General features: G+C 50.0%; 11 protein-coding genes across 11 annotated transcripts; 3 read left to right on the top strand and 8 right to left on the bottom strand.

Annotated features, from left to right (window-relative positions):
* Nucleotides 1–3143: 3143 nt before the first annotated feature.
* N7457_008176 (uncharacterized protein) lies at nucleotides 3144–4313 on the bottom strand (the record flags this gene model as incomplete). The annotated part of the gene is made up of 1 exon (XM_057179219.1): nucleotides 3144–4313. The coding sequence occupies one exon, from the start codon at nucleotides 4311–4313 to the stop codon at nucleotides 3144–3146; it is 1170 nt and encodes a 389-aa protein (XP_057027605.1).
* Nucleotides 4314–4789: 476 nt separating this feature from the next.
* Nucleotides 4790–5566, bottom strand: N7457_008175 (S-adenosylmethionine-dependent methyltransferase; the record flags this gene model as incomplete). The annotated part of the gene is made up of 1 exon (XM_057179218.1): nucleotides 4790–5566. The coding sequence occupies one exon, from the start codon at nucleotides 5564–5566 to the stop codon at nucleotides 4790–4792; it is 777 nt and encodes a 258-aa protein (XP_057027604.1).
* A 379-nt stretch (nucleotides 5567–5945) lies between these two features.
* N7457_008174 (succinate dehydrogenase assembly factor 3) lies at nucleotides 5946–6516 on the top strand (the record flags this gene model as incomplete). The annotated part of the gene is made up of 3 exons (XM_057179217.1): nucleotides 5946–6161; nucleotides 6273–6372; nucleotides 6443–6516. The coding sequence occupies 3 exons, from the start codon at nucleotides 5946–5948 to the stop codon at nucleotides 6514–6516; spliced, it is 390 nt and encodes a 129-aa protein (XP_057027603.1).
* Nucleotides 6517–7211: 695 nt separating this feature from the next.
* On the top strand, nucleotides 7212–8007 carry N7457_008173 (GNAT family N-acetyltransferase; the record flags this gene model as incomplete). Its single annotated transcript, XM_057179216.1, has 3 exons — nucleotides 7212–7593; nucleotides 7662–7771; nucleotides 7837–8007. 3 exons carry the CDS (start codon nucleotides 7212–7214, stop codon nucleotides 8005–8007), a joined length of 663 nt encoding a protein of 220 aa, XP_057027602.1.
* A 617-nt stretch (nucleotides 8008–8624) lies between these two features.
* N7457_008172 (KAR9 family protein) lies at nucleotides 8625–11740 on the bottom strand (the record flags this gene model as incomplete). Its single annotated transcript, XM_057179215.1, has 3 exons — nucleotides 8625–11107; nucleotides 11169–11408; nucleotides 11467–11740. 3 exons carry the CDS (start codon nucleotides 11738–11740, stop codon nucleotides 8625–8627), a joined length of 2997 nt encoding a protein of 998 aa, XP_057027601.1.
* Nucleotides 11741–12622: 882 nt separating this feature from the next.
* N7457_008171 (uncharacterized protein) lies at nucleotides 12623–14143 on the bottom strand (the record flags this gene model as incomplete). Its single annotated transcript, XM_057179214.1, has 1 exon — nucleotides 12623–14143. The coding sequence occupies one exon, from the start codon at nucleotides 14141–14143 to the stop codon at nucleotides 12623–12625; it is 1521 nt and encodes a 506-aa protein (XP_057027600.1).
* Nucleotides 14144–14754: 611 nt separating this feature from the next.
* On the bottom strand, nucleotides 14755–15959 carry N7457_008170 (alternative oxidase; the record flags this gene model as incomplete). Its single annotated transcript, XM_057179213.1, has 3 exons — nucleotides 14755–15292; nucleotides 15366–15656; nucleotides 15706–15959. 3 exons carry the CDS (start codon nucleotides 15957–15959, stop codon nucleotides 14755–14757), a joined length of 1083 nt encoding a protein of 360 aa, XP_057027599.1.
* A 1139-nt stretch (nucleotides 15960–17098) lies between these two features.
* On the bottom strand, nucleotides 17099–17733 carry N7457_008169 (acylphosphatase; the record flags this gene model as incomplete). The annotated part of the gene is made up of 5 exons (XM_057179212.1): nucleotides 17099–17278; nucleotides 17332–17401; nucleotides 17483–17495; nucleotides 17579–17609; nucleotides 17719–17733. 5 exons carry the CDS (start codon nucleotides 17731–17733, stop codon nucleotides 17099–17101), a joined length of 309 nt encoding a protein of 102 aa, XP_057027598.1.
* A 511-nt stretch (nucleotides 17734–18244) lies between these two features.
* On the top strand, nucleotides 18245–20357 carry N7457_008168 (putative glycerol:H+ symporter (Gup1); the record flags this gene model as incomplete). Its single annotated transcript, XM_057179211.1, has 4 exons — nucleotides 18245–18488; nucleotides 18553–18620; nucleotides 18697–19275; nucleotides 19344–20357. 4 exons carry the CDS (start codon nucleotides 18245–18247, stop codon nucleotides 20355–20357), a joined length of 1905 nt encoding a protein of 634 aa, XP_057027597.1.
* A 221-nt stretch (nucleotides 20358–20578) lies between these two features.
* Nucleotides 20579–21448, bottom strand: N7457_008167 (putative HIT finger domain protein; the record flags this gene model as incomplete). Its single annotated transcript, XM_057179210.1, has 1 exon — nucleotides 20579–21448. The coding sequence occupies one exon, from the start codon at nucleotides 21446–21448 to the stop codon at nucleotides 20579–20581; it is 870 nt and encodes a 289-aa protein (XP_057027596.1).
* A 332-nt stretch (nucleotides 21449–21780) lies between these two features.
* On the bottom strand, nucleotides 21781–22302 carry N7457_008166 (uncharacterized protein; the record flags this gene model as incomplete). Its single annotated transcript, XM_057179209.1, has 3 exons — nucleotides 21781–21864; nucleotides 21985–22090; nucleotides 22169–22302. The coding sequence occupies 3 exons, from the start codon at nucleotides 22300–22302 to the stop codon at nucleotides 21781–21783; spliced, it is 324 nt and encodes a 107-aa protein (XP_057027595.1).
* Nucleotides 22303–22401: the final 99 nt, after the last annotated feature.

Here is a 22401-nt window from a genome sequence, read left to right as displayed (position 1 = left end):
AAACAAGGCACAGAATCAGCACTAGTCCGTTCACACCTTATACTTCTTGTGTTTCACCGTCTTGTACTCAAAAAAGATTTACGGAGTATAACCTCGGTGATTGCATTGTTCCGAGGCCATCTATCGCGCCGAAGTTGGCAATCCAAGCCGGGATCCGTTCATTGGATGCATAAGTCAGAAAGCCCTATGGAGTACGGCGTACGGAGAGGGAGATGACCTCGGATGTCTAGCGTGGAAACGCCCTCTCGCTTCTGGAAAAGATGATTCTTCCCCGCAATTACTTGGCACAATTCCGCGGTTGGTATCATATCGTTGCTACTCAATTGGAGGTAAGATTACGCCGAGCCATACCACGCCTTGCATCCCATAGGTTAGGAACTCCGTCATTGGAACTCCACACTGGTGCTATCGAAAGCGCTGTTGGGATCGCCCGTTTCAGGGCAAATAATCCCCAGCAATCGGTGGCAAATCGCTTACACCGTACTCTCTGGAGGTTCCAGTAAACGATTAGATCGAGTCACCCTCCATTGTGGCTGTGGGGGTCAAATACTTCGTAAACAACCTCAAAATGACAGAAAAGGATATTTTTAAGGTGATACATTACAGGAGACAGGCACTGGCCAATGGAAGAAAAGACAATGAGGGGGAAAGGGGCACCTCAACACAATATAGAGAGATGTCATCCAAGCCCAAAGACGACGAGTGAGGCCTTGCCAGAAAGGCAGCTCAACACTAAATCCTCATGCCGAGCTTTATGCCAATCGCATAGGACTATCATACCACAGGGCGTTCCCCCCAAGCCTAACTGGCGTTTGAAGCAGCCCGGCGATCCCAAGGCCCTTGCTACTCCGTACCGTGCGTCCAGCTACAACATACGTCTTCGGTATTGAATGAATACCGGCATCCTCGTCCCGAACTATTTGGATCAATAAGGCTATCACCGTAGTCCCTTTCAAGCTAGAGGGGCAGGAGTCTTTTGATCCAGCGCTTTGGACCAACAGGTGGTGCCACGGTAGGCTGTTTCCGGTTAAAACCGCAGTTCTCTCGATCGAGAGACCTGCCATTGCCAAGGCTGGTAGTAGCGGTGGCTGCTGAGGACCTTCTGTTTCGGGGGCTCGCATGTGCCAATGATACCGTATACAGAAATCGTTTCGGAATTATATTCCGAATATGAAGTGCGAATGTGAAGTGGGACTGTTCTCCGTACTCCGTACGGAGGAGTACAACAACGAATAATTGGAATATCGCAAGATTGAGGAAGATCATTGCTTCAGTGTCTACGGAGTACGGAGGCCCGCTCCGTACTCCGGTGGTTTCTTGGTGGATCCATGGATAAGAGTAAGAACTACAGCATATACTCCGTACTCGTATATACTTTGCCGTCATCTTTGTATTGGCTCATGACGAACTCAATTGTGAGATATTTTAGACCCATTTCGGGTTTGTACACAAGCTACCAAGTGCGTGCATGTACCCCGTACTATAAGACATTATCACCAGCTGGCGCCTGGAGTGATGTATGACCCTGAAGGCTGCTGATGTTGAAGACTTTAGATTCCGTTCCCTCTGGCTGAGCTATTCTAACTCAATAACTATCCTCAACTGTCTTCGATCTTACACGAAAAAAATAGGATTTATTTTGTGCATCGCAGATAGATATACTCCGAGCTCCGCACTCCGTACGGAGTATATCTAACCCTTTTCGTGACCCGCCTAGGACATAAGCGCCACTGCCGATCTCAGTGAGCAGAGAAGCCCGGTCTTCGAAAGTGGGCTTTTAGCCTTTCTGTCGTTTACGGACGCATAACAGAGCACGCAACAGATTTATGAATACCTGGCTTGGTGCCATTATTTTATTTTGCTAACGGTGGGGGCTAGAATTGGCGGGCTGGAGTCGACGATCTGTCCTCGATCTGTTCCCGATCCGTCCACGCTCTAGAAGGTTCCACATGTGGGAGAACGTCGGCTGGGAATGGGGAAAGATTTGGCGAATTGCATGAATCTCATAGATTGGTCGTTGAAAGATAGGAACAGGGGTGCTCTATGAGCCAAATAATCCCACAATATGACACCTGCGCGATGTGGAGACAGTCCACGTATCCTTCCTTGCTGACTTGTGGGGGTTGAGAATTCCACTTACCGTGGTGGATATTTAGCAAGTCGCGTGTGTGATCGAAAGGAGTAAATGGAGGCCCAAATCGAGATGGCATAATGCCAATGCCAGCGTGATTAATATAATCTGAACCCTTAAATCCGGATTAGGAAAGTCGTTTGGCAACGTTGGGACTCACGTAATATCGATGTCCCTTTATTCGTGTCATATGTTTTCTGACATTTATGCAGTCTTTCCATCGCAAGAAATTATGAGACTGTTTATGTATAACATATGTCTATTACGTCTTCCACTTCGGAGTATCTGGCTTCAGCTGTTTGCAATTTATTACCCTTTCAAATGGCATAGGGGCGGCTTACCCAACGCATGTTGTGAAAGATTCCATCTTGTCCAGGTTGTCGCCTATATTTAACGTGCGGAGAGATCCCCACAAAACGATGTCTTTGTGTATTGAACGTCATTTGGATCCAAAGTGGTCCAAAGTCAAGTGATAACTAAGGAGGCCGTTATACCAAGAAATGGCATACATGTAGTGCTAGTATAGTGACTCCTACTACTCCGTACTCTATACAGACTACATGTGTGGAAGATATCATGAGATTATAGAGGAAAGCCGTACAGTCCTTGGAAGGGTTAGGTTATACTAGGAACCGCCAGTCTATCAAAAACTTGGCTCCTGTCACTATTTAGACTGACCTGGGCAGCTTCGAGTGCATTCTCGCAAGCAGTCAACCATGTTTTGACTCCAGTCTATGTACCTCGTGAGTAATAGTAAGTATATAATATATCAATGACTACAGGGCTAGAGTACAAGATGAACAGATATTCATGGACGCAAGTCCTTTATTTAGTTTTTCGCATTCATTGATGAAAAGCTAGCAAGAATAAGAATAGGAAGCTAGCAAGAATAAGGATAGGAAATATATTCTTGGCCAATATAAGTCATGGAACAAGAGCAAGTGGAAGACGAAAAAAGAAAAACGAAAAGAAAAAAAGGAAGCAGAATGAAAACTTTAATGTGGCCCGTAGTCTACTCGGTATTTCCTCTGCCATGAGACGGGCAATCCTCTCCAGAGGTCGGAACTGGAAATTCGACAAAATGCCGGTCCATCAAGGAAGGGCCAAGAGTGATCCCTATGAAATCAAAGTGCGCAACCATGGTCCACAGTGACCAAGCTTCCCACGACAACCCCATGAGAAAGAAGACAGACTGATCTGTCTCGTATGCATCCATAACATCCACTTGCATGTTCGCTGGAAGCTCTCGGATTGCAGTTTGAAAACTTGGTAACAGTTCGCTATGCCCCGGTACTTGGGACTGGCCATGGAGTGTCAACTTGACAAGTACATGTACGGCTTTGGTATGCGATGAGAGGCGAGGGATGCGCGAGGGGGCTGTATGATCTTTGAAGATAAGGTTGATTGGTTGAGTACCGCTCAGAGTTTCCATGATAGCACTTGGAGTAGTTCGTGGTTTCTGGCGCTGGATTTCTTGGAACAGAGCGGCTGTTGTCACATTCGATTGCCCTCTGAAATGCTGCACTGCGCGGAATAATCGCATGGTGAAAGACACTTTCTGAGGTCGAGGGCTTGTTGTCTCCTCGGCATCACAAGCGGCGATAATTTGAATTGTTCTTGGAGTTTGCGATCTTGTTGCACCTGCAGCGTGACAACAATCCAGTACCGTGAGAACATGAACATTAGCATCCTCTTCGGAGGTGAAAATGGCATATAGTGAGGGCCACGAGACAGTCTTGCTGTTTGAGACGAAAGACATTTTACCATCGACAATGGTCCCATGTCCGGCGTAATAGAATACGAACAAGGATTGTAACTTCGAATGAGCACAATCCAGAAGCATTTGTTGGATCTTGTGGGAGAGTGTCCAGCCAGGGGTTTCGTCTGCTGTCCTTAGCATGTGGTTGGTACACTGGATACCGAAATCTTCCAGGACACCACTCATAGTGATCAGATCCTGCTTCGCGCCAGTGTCATCGTCCTCCCAACAAACAAGAATTGCAACTTTTCGAGTGTAAACTGGTCCACGGGCCGTTGCTACTTTCTTCAGGTCTGCCTTCAATTCGCGGAGATGGTGAACACGAGCTGCTTTCGAAGGAAATAAACTCGGAGTCGAGGCAAACTGAACAGGGGCTGAATGTGACGACAGGATGGGTGAGGCTAGCTCGGAGGATTGTGACATTTCGCTGAATAATGTTAGTCCCTGAAGTATGGATTGATTCACCGTTAGCACTCACAAAGTGAACGATGTAAATTAAGCAAATAGTCAGGGATGAATCAGCTGAGTAGACGAAGATTCAAGATAAGAGAGGTCCTAAGTGTGTAAGTGTGTGAGAAGAAAGTCGAAGTGCCAGAGAAGTGACTCAACGAGGAAAGTGCTTTGGTCGACGGTCCGCGAACGTTTCTGTCGACGGTCCTGAACCATAGATTACTTACTCTACATAGCCATGGATATGGCGAACTAAACCGTTTATTCGAGCCAAGCGCCTTAGATAGTATGATACCATTCCTTGCATGTCAAGTCCGGGATTTGGAGTAAAATGTCTATGAGTTGATCATCTCGTTCTACTTGTTTTCTATTAGTTCACAAATAGTATCATCAATTTCCTTTAGAAATGCTGTAAAAATTGCATGTCTCGTCATCCAGATTCCAGCTTATCAGGAAGAATCATCCCGCCATATCCTCACAATGATCAACTTCTCCCATCCAGCCTGCATTCCACTTGATCCCACCGTCTCAGCCTGCCAGCCGCCCCAACCACGGATGCGCTCTTTAACATCCTCAGGCCGATTTTGCTTGCAGAGCAGGACATAAGCCACACCACGCCCAGACAGAACACCAGGAATAGCATCGAGCAGCCTATCCGTCGTTTCCATGCCATCCGCCCCACCGGCATACGTCAAAGACAAAAAGTACGAGTCGTTATCGAACTTGGCAGAACGGGACATGGCCTCGGCAACCGCAGGATCATTCTGCGCCGGAGAAGGCAGCTGTGGCAGATCCTCTGTCGGGACATAAGGCGGGTTGAAGAGGAGGACATCAACGCTACCAGGACGAAGAGGCGCACAGAGATCGGCCGTTAATGAAGCGATGTGCATTGATTCGGGAGACGGCTGTTGCTCTGTCTGAATGGCTGTCGTTGCCGTCGTCCGCGTTGCGATGCAAGCATTGCGATTCACATCTGTGCCTAGTGTGAGAATATCGCGCCGGCCGAAGATCTGTTGAGATTGCGCGGCTGTAAAGGCTAGGACAACGCCAGAGCCTGTGCCTACTTCGACGACTAGTGGTGATGCCTCTTGGTTCTTTGGAAATCGTTCAGAGAGCCATTTTGATTCAGATGCTGATGCCAGCGTGTCTAGGAACAGATAGGAGTCCTCGGAAGGCTCATAGATGGTGTCAAATGACACATGCGAAGTGTCTGGTGTGGGAAGCATGGTGTATATGCTGAACAAAGCTAAGTTGTTCACCAAAGATGTTCGAGATTTATCCTTTGGAGTTTGGAGATAGTGGGGGTTATCTCGGATTTATATGCACCACGCGCAGTATTGATCTGAGATGATGGCAATTTCCACAAAATGAGAGCAGCCAGTCCACTTGCAGTAGAATCAATTAAACAAATTTAAAAAAAAGAAAACATCCCAGCAAATAGCAGCGAAGGTATTCCAACCGAATCTTCAGAGATCCCGAGATCCCGAGCCGCTGATTCGCGCGTGTCCCTCGCCGCCTTTGACCTCGAAAATCCCCCAGGAAATTATGTCATTTCCCCATTCTTCCTGACTCTGAGACCATCGGATCGTTCTTCCATTATCCAACATGCGGGTTGCTCAGCGTTTACTCATGGCTACGCCGGCCTCGATCGGCTCGAAGTCCAGCCTCAGCGAGGCCCTCGCCCTTCTCCCGCCGCTACAGCTCTACCGGCGCATTCTACGCGTCCATCGCAAGCTCGAACCGGAAATGCGCGTCCTGGGCGACTCTTATGTGAAGAACGAGTTCCGTGCGCACCGGAATGTGGAGAACCCATTGCACATTGTATGTATGCCCTTATCGGAGGTTATGTTATCATGCGTAGTTAAAGAGGCGGACACAAGGCACATTGCAAATGGAGATCGTTGCAGCAATTGCTAATGTTTTTGACAATAGATTGGGTTCCTGACCGAGTGGCAACTCTATGCACAGAAGGTAGAGGCTGAGAAATGGAAAGGCGAGAAGTTGGAGCAGGCCAAGCTGGACAAGTTGAGTGGTAAGTCTTTCGCTGTTGTTTGCATCGTGGTTCGATCAATCAGATAGCTAACAGTTTGGTTATATTGCAGATCAGCAACTCGGACAGTTGCTCGAACTTATGCAGGCCCTCAAGAATGAGGAAGGAGAAGGAGAGAGTAAATGAGGCCTCCATTGATCGCATTGGGCCGAGGTCAACACTAGCCACCCTGGGAGTTGGAATTAATCTTGAATATTGAGAACATGATTTACCACATATCCTCAACTTGGCCTCGGGTGCACGGTGCTGATATCAAGGCATCCATGCATGACCTGGGAGGTTTATATTGAGAGATGCGGGCAGCTCTCATTCTCCACCAGCTCATATGTACATATTAGGTGTAAGAATAGAAGACACGAATCGGTTTTTGATTCTAGATTGAAGGCTTTTTTTTCACGGGTTCCCATCTTCTAACGTCATATTCTTTGGATCCCCGATCTATACTTCGGGGCATCCTGGCCTTGCGGAACAACCCCGAGCAAGCCAAGTTGGGCGTCTTCGCGCCTGCCCGGAGGATATTAAAAAGGAACCCACACACAACCATATCAAAGATCCAATTTGCCTTCAATGAGATCTCTCATGTTCTAATATATTCCACGGATCCCATCAAAGAAAGATAAACCACCCCAACCACAGTGGAGAACGCCCTACCAATGACAAGCTGACTCATGAAAAACGGCAAAGAGAGCCGATATGGAGATGCAGAAAAGAGTATATCAACCGCCAAAATCCCTTCTAAACTCCTAAAAATTGTTCAATTGGACTTCTTCTACACCCAGCCTCCATCCCCAAACTCCTCCTCCCCCCACTCCTTGCCCAAAATGCCTGCCATGCTGGAAGACCCCTCAACCCGCAATCCCCCACCGAAGGCACACATCGTCGCAGCGCCGACAGTGTCGGCCAGGAAAACAACCCTGCCCAAGTCCTCCTCCGCACCAATGACACTGTACCCTATCACAGGTGGGCCGCAAACTGTCCCAAAAGACCTGATCAAGTTCCTGCACGAGGAATTCAGTGCGGAGATCGTCCGCGGCGCAACGTATCCCATGGAGCAGCCGATGGCACTGGATCAATTCGCTGATTACTGGTTCGGGACGTTTGCGGTCCTGGCGATCTTGGACGACGAGGGAGAGGGCCTTCGCGAGGGAAGGGATTGGGAAAATGTTTGTCTGGGGACTTTCTATATCAAGCCTAACTATCCTGGTATGGAATTATATACTCGATAAAGAATTATTTATAGAGATACTACGGAGTACTAATTGTCGATATAGGTCGCTGCTCGCATATCTGCAATGCAGGCTTCCTCACCACCACCACTGCACGCGGCAAGGGTGTTGGATATGCCATGGGAGAGTCCTATCTGGAATTTGCCCCCCAATTGGTATGTGGCCTCGAAACTGCGTTTGATTTGTTCTGGAACGAAATATAATCTAACGGTTTTATCAGGGATACACATACTCAGTTTTCAACTTGGTCTTCGCTAATAACCCGGCCTCCATTCGTATCTGGGAGAAGCTAGGATTCAGCGTTATCGGACGAGTACCCAAAGCTGCGCGGTTGGCGAACAGCGAGGACTTGGTCGATGCATTGATCTTCGGTCGTGAATTGGGAAACTGAGATTCCGAGTTTCGATCTCAGATTGAGGGCTCCATCCATGTTTCATGTGTGGAGCTGGGGTTGGGCCGGTGTTTCAAATATAGAGGTAGATAGAATCGTATCGTTACGAATTATGATGACCATAGCGAGAAATGAAAATCGCGTGTGCATAATGGTAACAAAAATTGCCTTGGTCGAGAGAAGTCATACAATTCCTAACAATGAGACCGAAAACAAGGTAGAACTACAAGCGATGATATGCACAATGGAGAAAAGCAGAGTGGCAATCAAATGAGCTTCAAGAAACAAGCACCGGCAGATAAGATGAAACCCAACGCTCAGACCTTACTATGCAAACAACAGGGATATCACGCAAAACCTGACTGTCGAGATGATGATTCCTCTCCGCACCGGTTAGATCTCGGCTTGGAGATCAGAATCAGATGAAGTGGGAAGGAGTGCAATGCACAAGGGAAACGACGACATGTAATGAAACAGGGAGGTAGGATTGAACAAGTCAGAGGATGAAAGGATTATAAATGATGATGCGAGGGGAGGGGAGGATGAGATGAGGTGCCTAGGATGATAGAGTGGCGGCAGAGGAACGGCGCTGAATATGCAATGCAATGTGAGCTGTACTAACGCCACCTCGGGCGTGTATCAACTGGCTTCGAGACTGTCTGTTCCTTCCCCGTTCGCTTGGGTAACGGGAGGAGACTAGCGCGTCTGTTGGTAGAATGTCCCAATGATGTTCCTGGCCTTGTTTTGGTCGGGCTCTGGCTCATATCTCGGACCCCTGATATACTGCGACTGAAATTTGTAGGTGGGCCCGCAAAGCTTGAGCGATTGCGGGGAGTATTCGCCATCCCTAGTTCTCGACGGAGCCGGCTGTATGGCGGTGGGTCAAGGATGGAGGACCGTGCCGGGGTAGGCGACGATACATTGCGCTGGGGACTTCGAGAACCAAAGCGGCTAGAGATGCGACTGACTGACCGAAGTCCACCGGGAATTGGGGATGCAGATAAGTCGCGTCGGAATGAACTGGAGAAGGGGAGTGTCGAGGATGGGCGAGGTGTCCGAGCTTGTGGCGCAGATGACTTGCGTAATGTTGAGTTGTAGCCCGTATGCAAGTCATTCAAATTCGTGCTGCCGTTCCAGCGCGGCCGCTTAGGAATTGAAGATGGCGGCGCTGGTGTACGAGAACGAACAGCCGGAGTTGGTGTGTAGAATTTCGAGTTCCGGTGAGATGGTGGAGGAGACACAAGGCCCGTTGGTTGGGGGATCGAGGACTTTCGACTTGTATAGGGCGCTGTAGCCTGTGGCAGGCTGGAATAGCGACGGGTTTGGGGAATCGCAGAGCGACCTATGACACTTCCGGCTGAGCTTCCGCGACGGCTCGATCCGCCCATGGGCGTTGAGGCACGTTTATACCCATTACCGCCCATGATGACCGACGACGCAGGCGAGCTTCCTGGGGTATCGATAGCACTGCCTGTGATTGGACTGTCCAGGGTGAGGATGCTGGAAATTGAGTCTCGCAGTTGATGACCTTTGGCAGTATGTACATCTTCAAGAGATGTGTCCATAACCCTAGTGCTAGCCTTGAGAGCATCTGTTCGGGATGTCATATCAGAGAGCAGGCGCAGGATTTCACCATTGACAGTCAACCGGTCGTTGACACCTTTTTGGATGATGGAAACCACACGTTCAATAGCAGGAACGTAATGCATCTTCTTAGCCTCGTAATTTTCAACAAGCTTGGTCAGCGTTGACGGATTGTGCAGTTGCATGCCACTTTCCAGCCCCTCCTGTAGTTTTCCAATACTGCGCTCCACTGACTCAAACATCTTTTGTGCCTGAGCTCCAGCATTCCGGAAAACAATAATCCACTTATCCTCTCCCAGCTCCTTTCGAAGAGCTTCGGCATCAGTTTCAAGAACTTTATAGCTGTTCTCCAACTGATTTCGCCGGTCCTCGATCTCCTCACATGCACTCGGGAAGATGTTCTCAGCGCGTGCCTGGAACATAGACAATCGCATGGGCAAAAAGTCCAAAGACGCGCGCAGGGGCTGCATACGCGCAAATATGGCCATGAGGTTAGAGTGACTCGTGTCATCCTGCGGTGTTTTGATGACAGGTGTGACAGATGCTGAGGCCAAGAGAGGGCCAATACTCAAGCGGTTCTGTACATTTGAGCGACCCTTCATAGGGGACTCTTCCACAATTGTTTCTAGCTCATTGATGTCAAGGCCGCCAGTGGTCTCACCTGTGTTCATCAACGCTTGATGCCGCTGCTCTTCCATTTCGAAGATCAGTCCGCTCAAGTTGTCAACTTCCATGCCCACGTCACCCAACACGATCGACCAAAGCTCCTCCCACTCCATGGCCAACTCAACTTGTTCTTTTACGCCTCTCAGCTTTGTCTTAATTTGTGACCAGTTTTGTAAAATACTCTCCATCTGGTTCACAATAGTGGTCAAACTCTCCGTGTCAACATTGCCGATGTCATCCCGCAGCTGGACGTTCTCGATAGCCCTGACATACACGTTGACTAAGGACTCGAACCGCGTGATGGCTCTGTCGACTTCATCCAGTCCCTCCCGACCACCAGCCGCAGCCCATTCTACATCGTCTTCAGAATCCAGCCCGCTCAGCACATCTGAGGCTTTCTTAATCCAAATCTGAATTGACTCCGCGGAGCTGTTCAAGGATTTGACTGCTGCCAGAGCAGTGGAAATTCTCTCAATTTTGGATTCGAGCGAAGCTGGTTCCGGCAAGTACATAGAAGTCAGCTGCGAAAGCTGGTTGCTGAAAGAAGCGCGGGAGAAAGAGTATATGGAATCTGTGCGCTGAAGACCCATCGGGTTAAAATATGACTGCGAATGGGAGGAAGAGCGCGAGTGCGTGGTTTGGGGAGGGGAATCTTTCGGCGGAGGTTTCGGGGCGGATTGCTCTTTGACAGATCGCTCCTCTCTCCGAGCAGTATCATCGACATATTTCTCGAAGTCGGTTCGTTCATCTTTCACATCTTGTGGGGGTAAGGGGCTTGGTATGTGGTCCGCGCGCAACTGCGCGAGGACCGGCTCTGCGACAGACATGGGCGTGGGTGGGCTGTTGTGTTCTGGTGTTTCGAGGTTGACCGGGACAGTAACGGCCGGGGTGGGCAGTTCAAAGGTGTCCACGACTGCTTCGGATGACTCCGGGGGTCTCGTTGTGCGCCTCTATTCGCGCGTCGGCGATCTCTTGGAGGATGTCCTGGTGGGGTAGCTCGAGCTGATTTGACGCGCTCCGCTTGAACTCCTGAGGGTGTCCGGATGAGATGCCGAGACCATTCCACGCCTGGCCTTTCCTTTTCACCTTGATGGATAGGTCTTGGTGGAGGTTATCGAGCTCCTTCAGATGCTCTTGCGGGATTCGACCAACTGCATTGGCATGCCGATTCTGTGCGGTGGACTTGTTACTGCTGTCCAGCAGCTTGACCCGGGCCGCGAGAGCGGGAGAGTCGGCGGAGGATGGATGTTCGCCCGGCGCCGGTCGGTTCGGTTTGGAGGGTTTCCTCTTCGTTATTGCTGCTCCCTAGGCTCCACAGGGACGATTTGGATTTCAGGCGACGGAGGGTGGAGGCACCCGAATCATTTGGAGAGACGGAGAGCGTTGGGGTGAGCGGCGGAGGTGATGAGGGTGTTGCGGACGCGTTGGGGGGATGCGCCGCGGTATCGGTCGCAAGTATTGGACCGTCGTCTGTGGCATGCATGGAGATCGGGACTGAAAGAGCAAAAGGACCAAAGGATGTGGTTCAGACAGGGATACAAGGAATGTTTCGTCTTGCCCGGCGTTCGGTAATTCACGAGACCCCTTCTCACGGTCTAAGGCTTTTGGCGGTTCAAAGGGGAAGAGGACTATGCTACATGACCAGATAAAGTTGAATAGATGCAGAAGATCGTGCGATTGAGGGAAATATCGGGCAGCAACCGTTAAGTCAGAAAGAGGGATAATGTGGCTAGTATGGGCGTTTACTCTGCAGAATGGGTACCTCCAGCCCCGTATTGTTAGCTATGGGGCCACAGGTACTCCGTACCTCCTCGGTATGTAACTCAAGGGATCAGCGAGATGAAATCAATTTCCCTAGTCTTTTCTTTTACATCCGATAATTGAATGGTTTCAGATAGATCATATTCTGTGTTTTGGATTCTACTACTCCGTACAATTAATGGCATCAAATACAGCCTACACACTTCAGGCCTTGCGCTCACACCTTACCCACGAGGTTGTCGATCAGCTGTAATGTTTAACTCAAGGGAGCTAGGTCTGTTATGTGCCTATGTTTTGATCAGCAATCATATGTCCTAATATAGTCGAGCCCAAAAGTAAGGTATTAGGGGATGAATGTTCATATCTTTGGCAATGCTATATGCATTCTATGGACTGATACCAGAGTAGGGAGAAGTATACAATTAATACAATTCCAATCGAAACCAAAAAAAAAAAAAATATTAGAGAAATCAAAACATGCGTGGACGGGCAGAACAGTCGGCGACAATTCAGGGGTATCGTATCAAGTGCCCAAGAGATCAAAGAGAAAGAAAAAAAAACAACCGAGACACAAACATAATATTCAATACTTCGACCACTGCCCTTAGATCAAACCAGCACTCGGTGGTCGGCCAGGGTTGGCCTCCTGCCAATCGCGGACCAGCTCTTCGCGGACAGTCTTGCACCAAGCCAGTAATGCAGTATCAAATAGCTCCCAAGCAGTAGTTCCGCTGTTTTGTACAACCCCCATCACATCGACATCCAGCCGAAGTTCCCACCGGAGTTGTGCAGCTTTGACCCAGAACTGCAGATTCTCAGTCTGCCGGTAGGGCTTGGCAATGTCGAGGTGGTAAGTTGTAATCTCGCCGAATTGGCGTCTCGACTTCTTGATCGCAAGGTTGTGTGCCTGGACTAGCGCACGGCCGTCCCGAAAGCGATCCAGGAACGCGGTGGGGAGGGAGTCGCTGGGAGTCTCCTCAACTGGTTTCCAAATCGGCAAGGAGGCACCATCAGGCATGAGGCTGCGAAGGAAGGACTCTTCGCGTGCGCGCTCGCGACCTGTCCAGTCACCGGCCGCCCAATCCCAGTTAAGCCGTTCCTGGGCTTCGAGGTCTTCCAGCGCCTTTTCACGGACTAACATGGTACGTACACCCGCAATCCACCCCTGAATTCGCTCGCGTTCCTCATCGCGCAGGCCGCTGGCAAAATGCCGCGCAGCCCACCGTTTGAGAACCTCCAGAACGTCAAATAGCTCCTTGCGAATATCCTTCTCGCTTTTTATTGATGCTAAGCGCTCTGCATTCTCGTGGGTGGTATAGTAGATCTTGGCTGCGCGGATTGCATTCGTCACATCATCTAGAATGCACATGCCCTGCGCCTCCTCTTTGTTCATCGGGGGCGCTACCTGCCCGGATTGATCTTCCTCGTTGGTATCGGGGATATCATCGGGTGAAAGACTTTCCCGGAGGATGGGGCGGGGAGGAGGCTCCATGCCGTTTTGAATTGCCACGATGTTTGTCTCCGCCTTATCCAGCGCAAGGGTAAGCTTGCGGCGCAATGACATCAAATCTGGCGGTGGGGGAATGTGGTGCGTTTTAATGCTGTATGTGCTGACTGTGGGCGGCAACATCACCTCGCCTTCCTCGTCCTCAAATCCACCCTCCCCCAGATCTGCCATTTCTGTGGGGCTCGCGTCCAGATCGCCATCCATGTGTCGTTGGTTGGGGGTGATTAGCACTCGTGGCACATTCTCCTTGTTCCTCTTGCCTTTTTCCCACTCCCGGCCCCTCCCGCTCTTTCCATCGAGTAGACCCGTTCTGGCAAAATAATATTGGAGATGGGCAATGCTGCCGAGGCTCATGACGCTGTCGCGGTGGCGGGCTGACTCGGCGAACTCGGCACCCAATGCACGCGTGTATCCATGGCGCCGGGTCGATATCGACACCGACGATCTGGCATCTGCGGAGGTGGCGGAGGAAGCGGAACGCGAGGACTCGGAGGAAAATGTTCGATCTGTGGAGGAATATGAGGAGATAGCTGGCGTAGCTGGAATTGAGGGTGATGGCGAGGAGGCGCGGATTGGCGGCACCGCCGTAAATTCCATAGACCGCCGGGATGTGCTCATTTCGTACGGATCAATTTCGCATGGATTATTTCACCGGGCCAAATTTGGTGGATCTAGGTCGCGGAAGATCGGTCACTGGTTCCCAGCGACGGGGGAAGTCTCTGCGAAAGATGCGATGTTGATGTGTTCTGGCCAATCGTCGGAGGGGCAACGACTTTATATAAATGGGTTAATGAAAGGACGGAGGTTTAATGAGACCTGCAGGATCGACGGGCGAGAAACTGCTTTTGGGCCAAAAGGGGGGGCTTCGACTAGTCGGGGCTAAAAGGGGGAAGCGGGTCAACTGCCCACATGGAAGTTGAAAGAGATGAGCGTTTCTGGTTTCCAAAAAAAGGGACCAATAAGACCAACCAAACCCCTTTTTGCGATTGTCCAGAATAACGATGCCATGCAACTGGAGATGTGAGCCCAACTGTATACTTGACCTCGAGCGTGTTGCTGAATTGCCTCGTTGGGTTTAGCTTGTGCCCCGCGTTCCATGGTTCACATCAGTCCACTGACCTGGGAAGGCACCTGACCAAAGGAGTTTCAAAAGAAGAGTTGTGATTAATTCCATCTATCCTACCCTAACGCCATTTTGAGTGCTTTGAACCATCCTGCTCTACGCTGCCTCAGGGTTCGACATTTTTCGGGTCAAGCGAGAAAACATCCTTCCGGGCCCATCCTGTTGGTTTCGTTTCTTCAAAGCTCTTTGTTGGATGCTCCCGGTTTGGGTCAGCATATTCAGTCTGATATGGGTTGGGATCGAGATTTTGGTTGAGGTTTCCGAGAGTGTGATTAACCTCGCGGTGCTTGGCCTCGTCGGCACGGACAAATAGCAACAGGTCCCTCATCTTGCGCTGGCCCTCTGGCATCTGCCAGTATTGAACTGCAATCTCGGGTGCATCAAGATTTTTCCACTGCGGAAGTTTGCCGGCCTCCAATTCCTCGACTGCACGGGTGTAAGTAATGACCGCTTCCTCCTCTAGATATCCCACGAATCTGTGGCAGATACGGGGAGAGGCCAAATATGCTAGGAAGAAACCATTGAAAAAGACACCCTGGGCGCCGAGGACCATAAGGCGCATAAATAGGCCGGGTTCGGCTAGTTTCAAGAAGGTAAGGAGATGCATGCGTTCGTTGAACGCTTCTTCCAGTAGGGTTTCAATCCTATACCAGCGGATGAAGGTTAGCATTGAGTTGACATGTTGGTATATCTAACCTTGACTATTCAATGACGTACCATCCATTGTCTCTTTTCATTTTACGAAGACTTCGGAGATGTCGCAGCATGCCACCCACCATTCCGGGCACAGCGGCCACACTTTCCAGAAAGATAAACCGCGAGAGCCACTTTTGCTCTGTCATTTTGAAGCTATCAGGCAGTTCCTTGCCTGGCTTTGGGTGCTTGTATCCAGTTGCCAGATCCATACCCCATCGGAAAACACGGACAGTGCCCAAGGCAACCCAATCGGACCAATTTTTGGCCTGTCGGTGTGCAATGGTGACATTTTGCACCTGTGCCTCGTTGTATCTAATAAACTTAGCTCCTGGCTCCAGCCGGAGGATACGGCGATACATACACTGGATGTGCCCACGCCGATTGCACTCTCTTGATGTTTGGGGTTTCGGGTGCTGGGAAGAATTCCTTGATCTGTTTTTGAGCCGTTGATGAGATGAGGCGCTTGGACGTGAGGCTGAATGTCGGCGTGCGTCTAGTGACTCCACATGCGGGGTTAGATGCTGACATTGCAACGCCCGAGCAGGTTCGCATAGCCAGCAGATACTGCATCCTTCCTGCGACCTGCAAGGGGGCCCTAACGGATAGGGAATTCATGTTGTAGCCAAAGAGGGCGAGCGTCGTTATTGATTGGGAAGGGATGAAGGCGGAGCAGAAGGGGAAGAAGAAGAAATCAGTGAAGTATTAGGTCGAAATAGAAGATGGAGATGAAGATGAAGTTTCACAATTTATGGTCAAGGTTGTGAGAATAGACGATGATGCCCTAAAGACGAAGTGCCTCGCCCACGGTTTAAATATCAATTCCACAAGCTTGGGACACGAATAAAATCAGGGCCATTTGCCAAATCCAGATTGGAACCATAGATTCGATTTGTAACTTTCCTTGTTGCTCGTCTTTTGGAATGATGACATGCTGTATAGTTCATCGTTCAGGTCCCACATGTTGTATCCATATCGTTATATACATCACCCCTTCCATCGGCCCTCCAATATACCAATTATCGCCCAATATCCTCCTTCTATTGAGATACCTGAACAAAAAGCAAATACACCAGGCTTCCCATTAGCCTGACAAAATATCTCCATCCTAATGATATCCCCCTGTTCATCTCCTAACACGATCCAGTCTTGTTTGGCAGGTGACTTTTCGGGGGGAATCGGGAGCGCCGGTATGACTCAGCCTGTCACTCGCCTGGGCAGCGGCCTGAAGAAGAGCCAGTCACCGAGTCGCCGATCCCGAAAAATCCTCGATATCAAAGCCCGGGTGTGCTAGAGGCCAATGTTCGGTCTCGGGATCTTGCAAATGACCCTTTTTCTCACCGGTAGTTCAAGAAAGACCACGATTTTAGTAGGGTAGCCCGGCAATCTAAAAAGTCATATCCGTGTTTCCTCCGACAAGGGTTCATACATCCATGGGTATCATGTACCGATACATGTATGTTATCTCCAGCGATATGACTTCACTATGAAGATGCATAGTAGCTTGATGCCATAGTAGATTGATACATCTATTCACAGGCTGTGGAGTGTGCTTGTTCATTGCAAAGCCGATTCCTACATCTATCATTGATTGTTTTGTTTTGTATATCCGCCATAGACGTACGCAGGTGGCAAGCGTGGCTTTGCAGTTAACCTGGGGGCATTATAGAAAGAGTATCTATCATACCATAACAGGATGTAAAGTAGTAATCGATCATGGCAATATGATTAATCGTAGAGCGAAAAGAAGCCAAGGTTTAGTTGGCTGGTTTAAACATGGACTCTGCTGTCCGCTGCACAGTAAAGCCCTCCTCATCCTCACGCAAGTCCATATTCCGCTTCTCTAGCTTCACCACCTGAGCTAGGGATGGACCTTTGTCAATACGCTGGAGAAATTTCTTCATTTGTTCATCGGGGCCTTGAGCTTCGCCCTCGACCTAACGGCATAAAGTCAGCCCTGTGTCTGTGGAAACCACGAGGGTTCACCCACTTTCCCAGAAGTAGTATTCCTGACCCAGCCTTTGAGCTCATAGAGGTTGGCACATTTCTGTGTAAAGTCTCTGTAGTCCGTGATGGGCATTCACTGGTTAATTCACTGATGGGAGATGATGTCATCGATTGAGTTGAGGAATGTTTCCTACCGGAAGCCGACACCTGGTATTCCAAGTCAGTGATTCTCCGAAGTAGGCAGAGATTGAGGGGAGCTTGAAAGGCCATGGGGTGGAGGCGGGACTCACCTTGAACGCGGCCGTGGACTTTGAAAGCGACCTGAAGTAGAGTATCAGTATGGCGGGGAGACTTATGACTTTGATTGCGGCGGGGATATATATATATGGTAACAACATGTAATGGAATATATAGGAAGCAAATGACATACTCGTGTGTTCGACATCTTGGACGTGAGATAGGTCGAAGCGAAGAGATGGATGTAGAGGTGAAGAGCATACGTTGAGGTCAAACCGGTGGCTCCAGCATAATGGCTGATGGGCACAGCTCAAGAGTCAATGACTCGGCAAATCATAAATCATATATTTGAAGTTTTGCTTCCATAACTCTTCTGGCGTATTAGTTAAAAAATTCATGCCCTATTTACGGTAGTTTAAGCTGCTCATCTCTCGAGGGCTTTGTACTCTGCGAGGTGATATTGACGGGCGCTGATTGGGTGAGAGATCTACAGAGCAGTTTCTTAATTTCTGAAATCAACAGGAAGTTCGAAAATCAAAAAGCACAAAGGCATTGCTCCTTGATCTGGTATGGAACTCCTATTGTAGTCTATATGGTGCTGAAGTCGAACATAGAAGAGGCCACCTACCAATGTGCCTCGGCCCCCTGAGTAAACGGAATCTCACAGTTCCGACTTCGACTTCGACTTCTCCAAATCCTGGCCATGCCATCGTTATAAAATGCCCTCCATTTTCGCCTGGCTCCGGCGAATCTACTCGCTGGATACCCTTGACACTCGTTTTACCTCCACTGCCACTCCTGCTCCGGCCGACACACGGTCTTCCGCAAAAGATGCCCGCGCCAATGCAGTCGCTCAGAGCGCGTCGCCATCCCTTTGGCGCACTCCAGAATTCTTTGTCTATTATTTGTTCTTTATCACACTCGTTCCTTTGATGTTCAAGACCGTGATTGATGCCTCGAAGGGTGAGTACTGAGGAAAGCCACGGTAATGCCCTTGGACGCTAACTGGGTATCACCAACGTCACAGAAAGTCACCCAATCTACTCCACATACTCTCACCTGCTATCGTCCGGTTGGATCCCTGGTCGCCAGGTGGTAAGTGCTTCACACCTGGTGTGGAACTGTCTGGATTCATGAGGCCAGTTAAACTGACGTTATTGTTGCGCCTCAGGACAACTCCGATGCACAATATGCAAGCTTTCGCGACAATATCCCTCCCCTTCTTATACTCCTGATCGCCCATCCGTTTGCTCGCCGTGTATATCAGTCATACATGAACCGCTCGAAGGTTGAAACCAAAAAACCGAGCCATGCTGCCGGTGCAGGTGAGGCGCAACTCGAACAGCGAATGCGCTTCGACTTTTGGTTCGGACTGGTATTCATAACAGCGCTTCATGGAGTATCTGTTCTCAAAGTGTTGTCGATTCTGTATATCAACTTCCGGATTGGAAAGGATGTTCCTCGTTCCTATGTCCCAGCTGTTACCTGGATTTTCAACCTCTGCACATTGTTCGCCAACGAGTTATGCGGCGGTTATCCCCTCGAAAAAGTGGTGAAGCTGTTTGCTCCCGGAACTAGCATGTCAGACGGGAGCGCCACTATGCTGGTGCAATGGGCTCAATCTTTGGATGATCTTGGTGGACTGATGCCGCGATGGGAAGTCCTTTTCAAAGTTACTGTGTTGCGCCTCATCAGCTTCAACATGGATAACTATTGGAGTGTTGAATACCCCGCGGCGAGTCCAATTGAAGTGAGTCTCACCGTACTATATGGGCTTTCAATCTCTATATAGCAACCATACTGACCGAATTTTACAAGAAGAAGCAACTCGACCCTGCGTCTCTGTCTGACCGCGATCGTGTTAAGATCCCTGCAGAACCAGCCGCGTTTACATTCCGCAACTACATTGCCTATGTGCTCTACTCGCCCTTATATTTGGCTGGTCCGATTTTGACATTTAATGACTACGTATCTCAACAGCGATATACACCCGCGTCACTCACCCGGCCCCGCACCATGATGTACGCCATCCGCTTTGGTCTCACTCTGCTTTGCATGGAGCTTATTCTCCATTACATATACGCAGTAGCAATCTCCAAGGCCGACCCAGACTGGTCTCTTTTCACACCGGGCCAGCTGAGTATGCTCGCCTTCTTCAACCTGCACATCATCTGGCTGAAACTGCTCATCCCCTGGCGATTCTTCCGCCTCTGGGCCCTCCTAGATGGCATTGACCCACCAGAAAATATGGTCCGCTGTATGTCCAACAACTACTCCGCTTTTGCCTTTTGGCGCGGCTGGCACCGTTCCTACAACCGCTGGATCGTCCGCTACATCTATATCCCACTGGGCGGTGGCGGCGGTGGCCGGCGACCACCTGGAGCACCCAAACCAGCCTCACCACCTCAATCCAACTTTATGGGCAAGTTCCTTCAAATCCGTAACTTCCTGTTGGTCTTTACATTCGTTGCCTTATGGCACGATATCAACCTCCGCTTGCTCATGTGGGGCTGGCTCGTTACTCTCTTCGTTCTACCAGAAGTCTTGGGTGGCATGCTTTTCCCAGCCCACCGCTGGCGCTCCCGCCCTACTATGTACCGTGTTATTTGTGGCATTGGTTCTGTTGGCAATGTGCTCATGATGATGATCGCGAACTTGGTCGGCTTTGCTCTGGGTCTGGATGGATTGAAGGATTTGCTTGCTGGCCTTACAGGCTCATACTCCGGCTTGGCATACATGGTTTCCTGCTGCGTAGTGCTTTTCGTCGGCATACAGGTTATGTTTGAAGTTCGCGAGGACGAGCTTCGTGCGGGAATCAACTTGAAATGCTGAGCGCAATTTGTCTAGCCGTTTTTTTTGCATATCTTAGAAACTTTGTTTTTTCCTAGATTCCGGCTATAATGAGATGAATATACAAGTTTCGGTTTGAATTATGTTACATTAATATTTATTTTTAACTATTGTACAATATTTGGTATCAATTCGTAAAATCATCAGAACAACGCCTCTGCCAAACCCCTTCTCAAGAGTACATAAACTCACACACAAAGCCCCTAGAAGAAAGCACCACACCTCGAATCCTCATGTACCTTGTAACAATCCAACCCACAAGTCCTCAAATGACAACTCTTGCACCGGATCTTCCCCCAATATCCACACATACAACAAAAATGCCTCCCCGGCCGCGCCGACGCTAACGGCTTCGCTCGCGAAGCATTATAAGAAAGCGGCGGTTCCGCCAACAGCCTCTGCATAAGCCGATCCGAAGGCACAGGGGGCGCATACGACCGCAAGAGCGGATCATTATCATGTTCCGACTTGATGAGTTTCGGTTTCCGGGGCGCATCATCATCCGTTTCCGCCTCCGTCTCGGCCGCCGACGCAGGCGTCGATGCCGCAGTCACACCCATAGCCACCGAAGACCGCTTAACGCCACTCGTGCTAGCGGGCGTCGAGCTGCGCCGCGCAGCAGCCTTGCCTCCCTTTCCCGCAATGCTCCCGCGTGCCTGCGTTACGCTCGCGCCCGTCGCGCCCTGCATCCCGCTGATTCCGCCGCTGCCGGAGGCGATGGCGGCTTCTTCGTCGTCGAGGTGGTTCCGGAAGGTCTTTTGGGATGTTAGGATGCGGCGCACGTTGGAGGTGGTCTTTGCTCGCGTGCCGCGGGCGCCGGCTTCGCGGGCTTGCTTCACCGGTGCGGGGATGGATACGTCGCGTTGGTTCTCGCGGTCGAGTTCGGCGATGTGGCGTGCGATTGCGTTCGCTTGGCGTGAGGAGATGTCGCCGCCCTTGCCGGCGTCGCGGATGCCGCGTTTGCGGCCGAGGGTTGGGGCCATCGCTTGGGTGGGGTCGAAGCCCCGGGATGGGGCATAGGACCAGCCTGGTGTGGCGGTTGAGGTGTCTGAGACGAGTTCGACGCGGAACATTTTGGGGGGTTTGGGGGTGTTGATGATGCGGAAGCGGAGGCTGAAGAGGGAGTTGGTTGGAGATGAAGGATGTTTGTCTTGTTTGCAGGGTAGCTTGGTGTTGCAGAAAGTACCAGTATGAGGATGGGAATTCAGTCAATTGATAAAGAAATAAACGCTGATATTCAACATCTGAGGCCAAATCCATGCAAACTTAACCGAAGAGCCATATCCCAGCCATTTTTCCAGTCTGTCAAAGTTTTAAGGCTGGGTTTGATAGACTTCATGCACGGGAAACACCCAACACCTTAGAGCATTAATAAGTACACATATCGGACACATTGATCATAGATTTATTTCTTTTTGTTCAGCTGGTTAACCTTGGACTCCAATTCTGTGATGTAGGACTGGAGCTTGATAGTGGCTGTTTGAAGTGCCTGTGTATAAGCAGACAGAAGGTCAGATGGTTAGCTCCTAGAACACAAAATGTGCCAGAGAAGAGGGGACAGAGATAGCTCGTTCCAATAAACAGGAGCTGGGGAACTATCGAGACATACCGCAATGTCATCAGAGAGCATTTCATTGGCGAGTCGGTATTCTGCTAGGATGTAAAAGTAAACCGACGCGCTGGCGGCGACAGACCCAGCCAGGAAGCCGAAGACACTATCAGACATTAGAAACAGAGCCCAGAATGCATGGCTATTGGGGATTGCAATTCAAAAAGATAGGAACAATTCTCACCCTCCTCGGAAAGCTCCAACAGGCTTGCTAGATGGCAACGGCGCGGCGGACTCCCAACGAACGCGGGATGACGAGAAGGACCGAATGCCGACGCGTCCGCGCAGGGGGAGAAGGATCTTCGTGCCAACAATCATATTGACACTGATATTCCAAATGCAGAGGAAAATTCTAGATATTGTTGGTGGACGGTGGTGGCAAGGGGAGTTTGTTCGAAGTGACGTTAATGAATTGCG

The sequence above is a fragment of the Penicillium paradoxum genome (genome assembly GCF_028828445.1).
Source record: "Penicillium paradoxum strain IBT 22861 chromosome Unknown utg000007l_segment0_segment0, whole genome shotgun sequence".
Taxonomy (NCBI): domain Eukaryota; kingdom Fungi; phylum Ascomycota; class Eurotiomycetes; order Eurotiales; family Aspergillaceae; genus Penicillium; species Penicillium paradoxum.
Note: the sequence above shows the minus strand (reverse complement) of the source record. Positions and strands in the feature narration are given on the sequence as shown.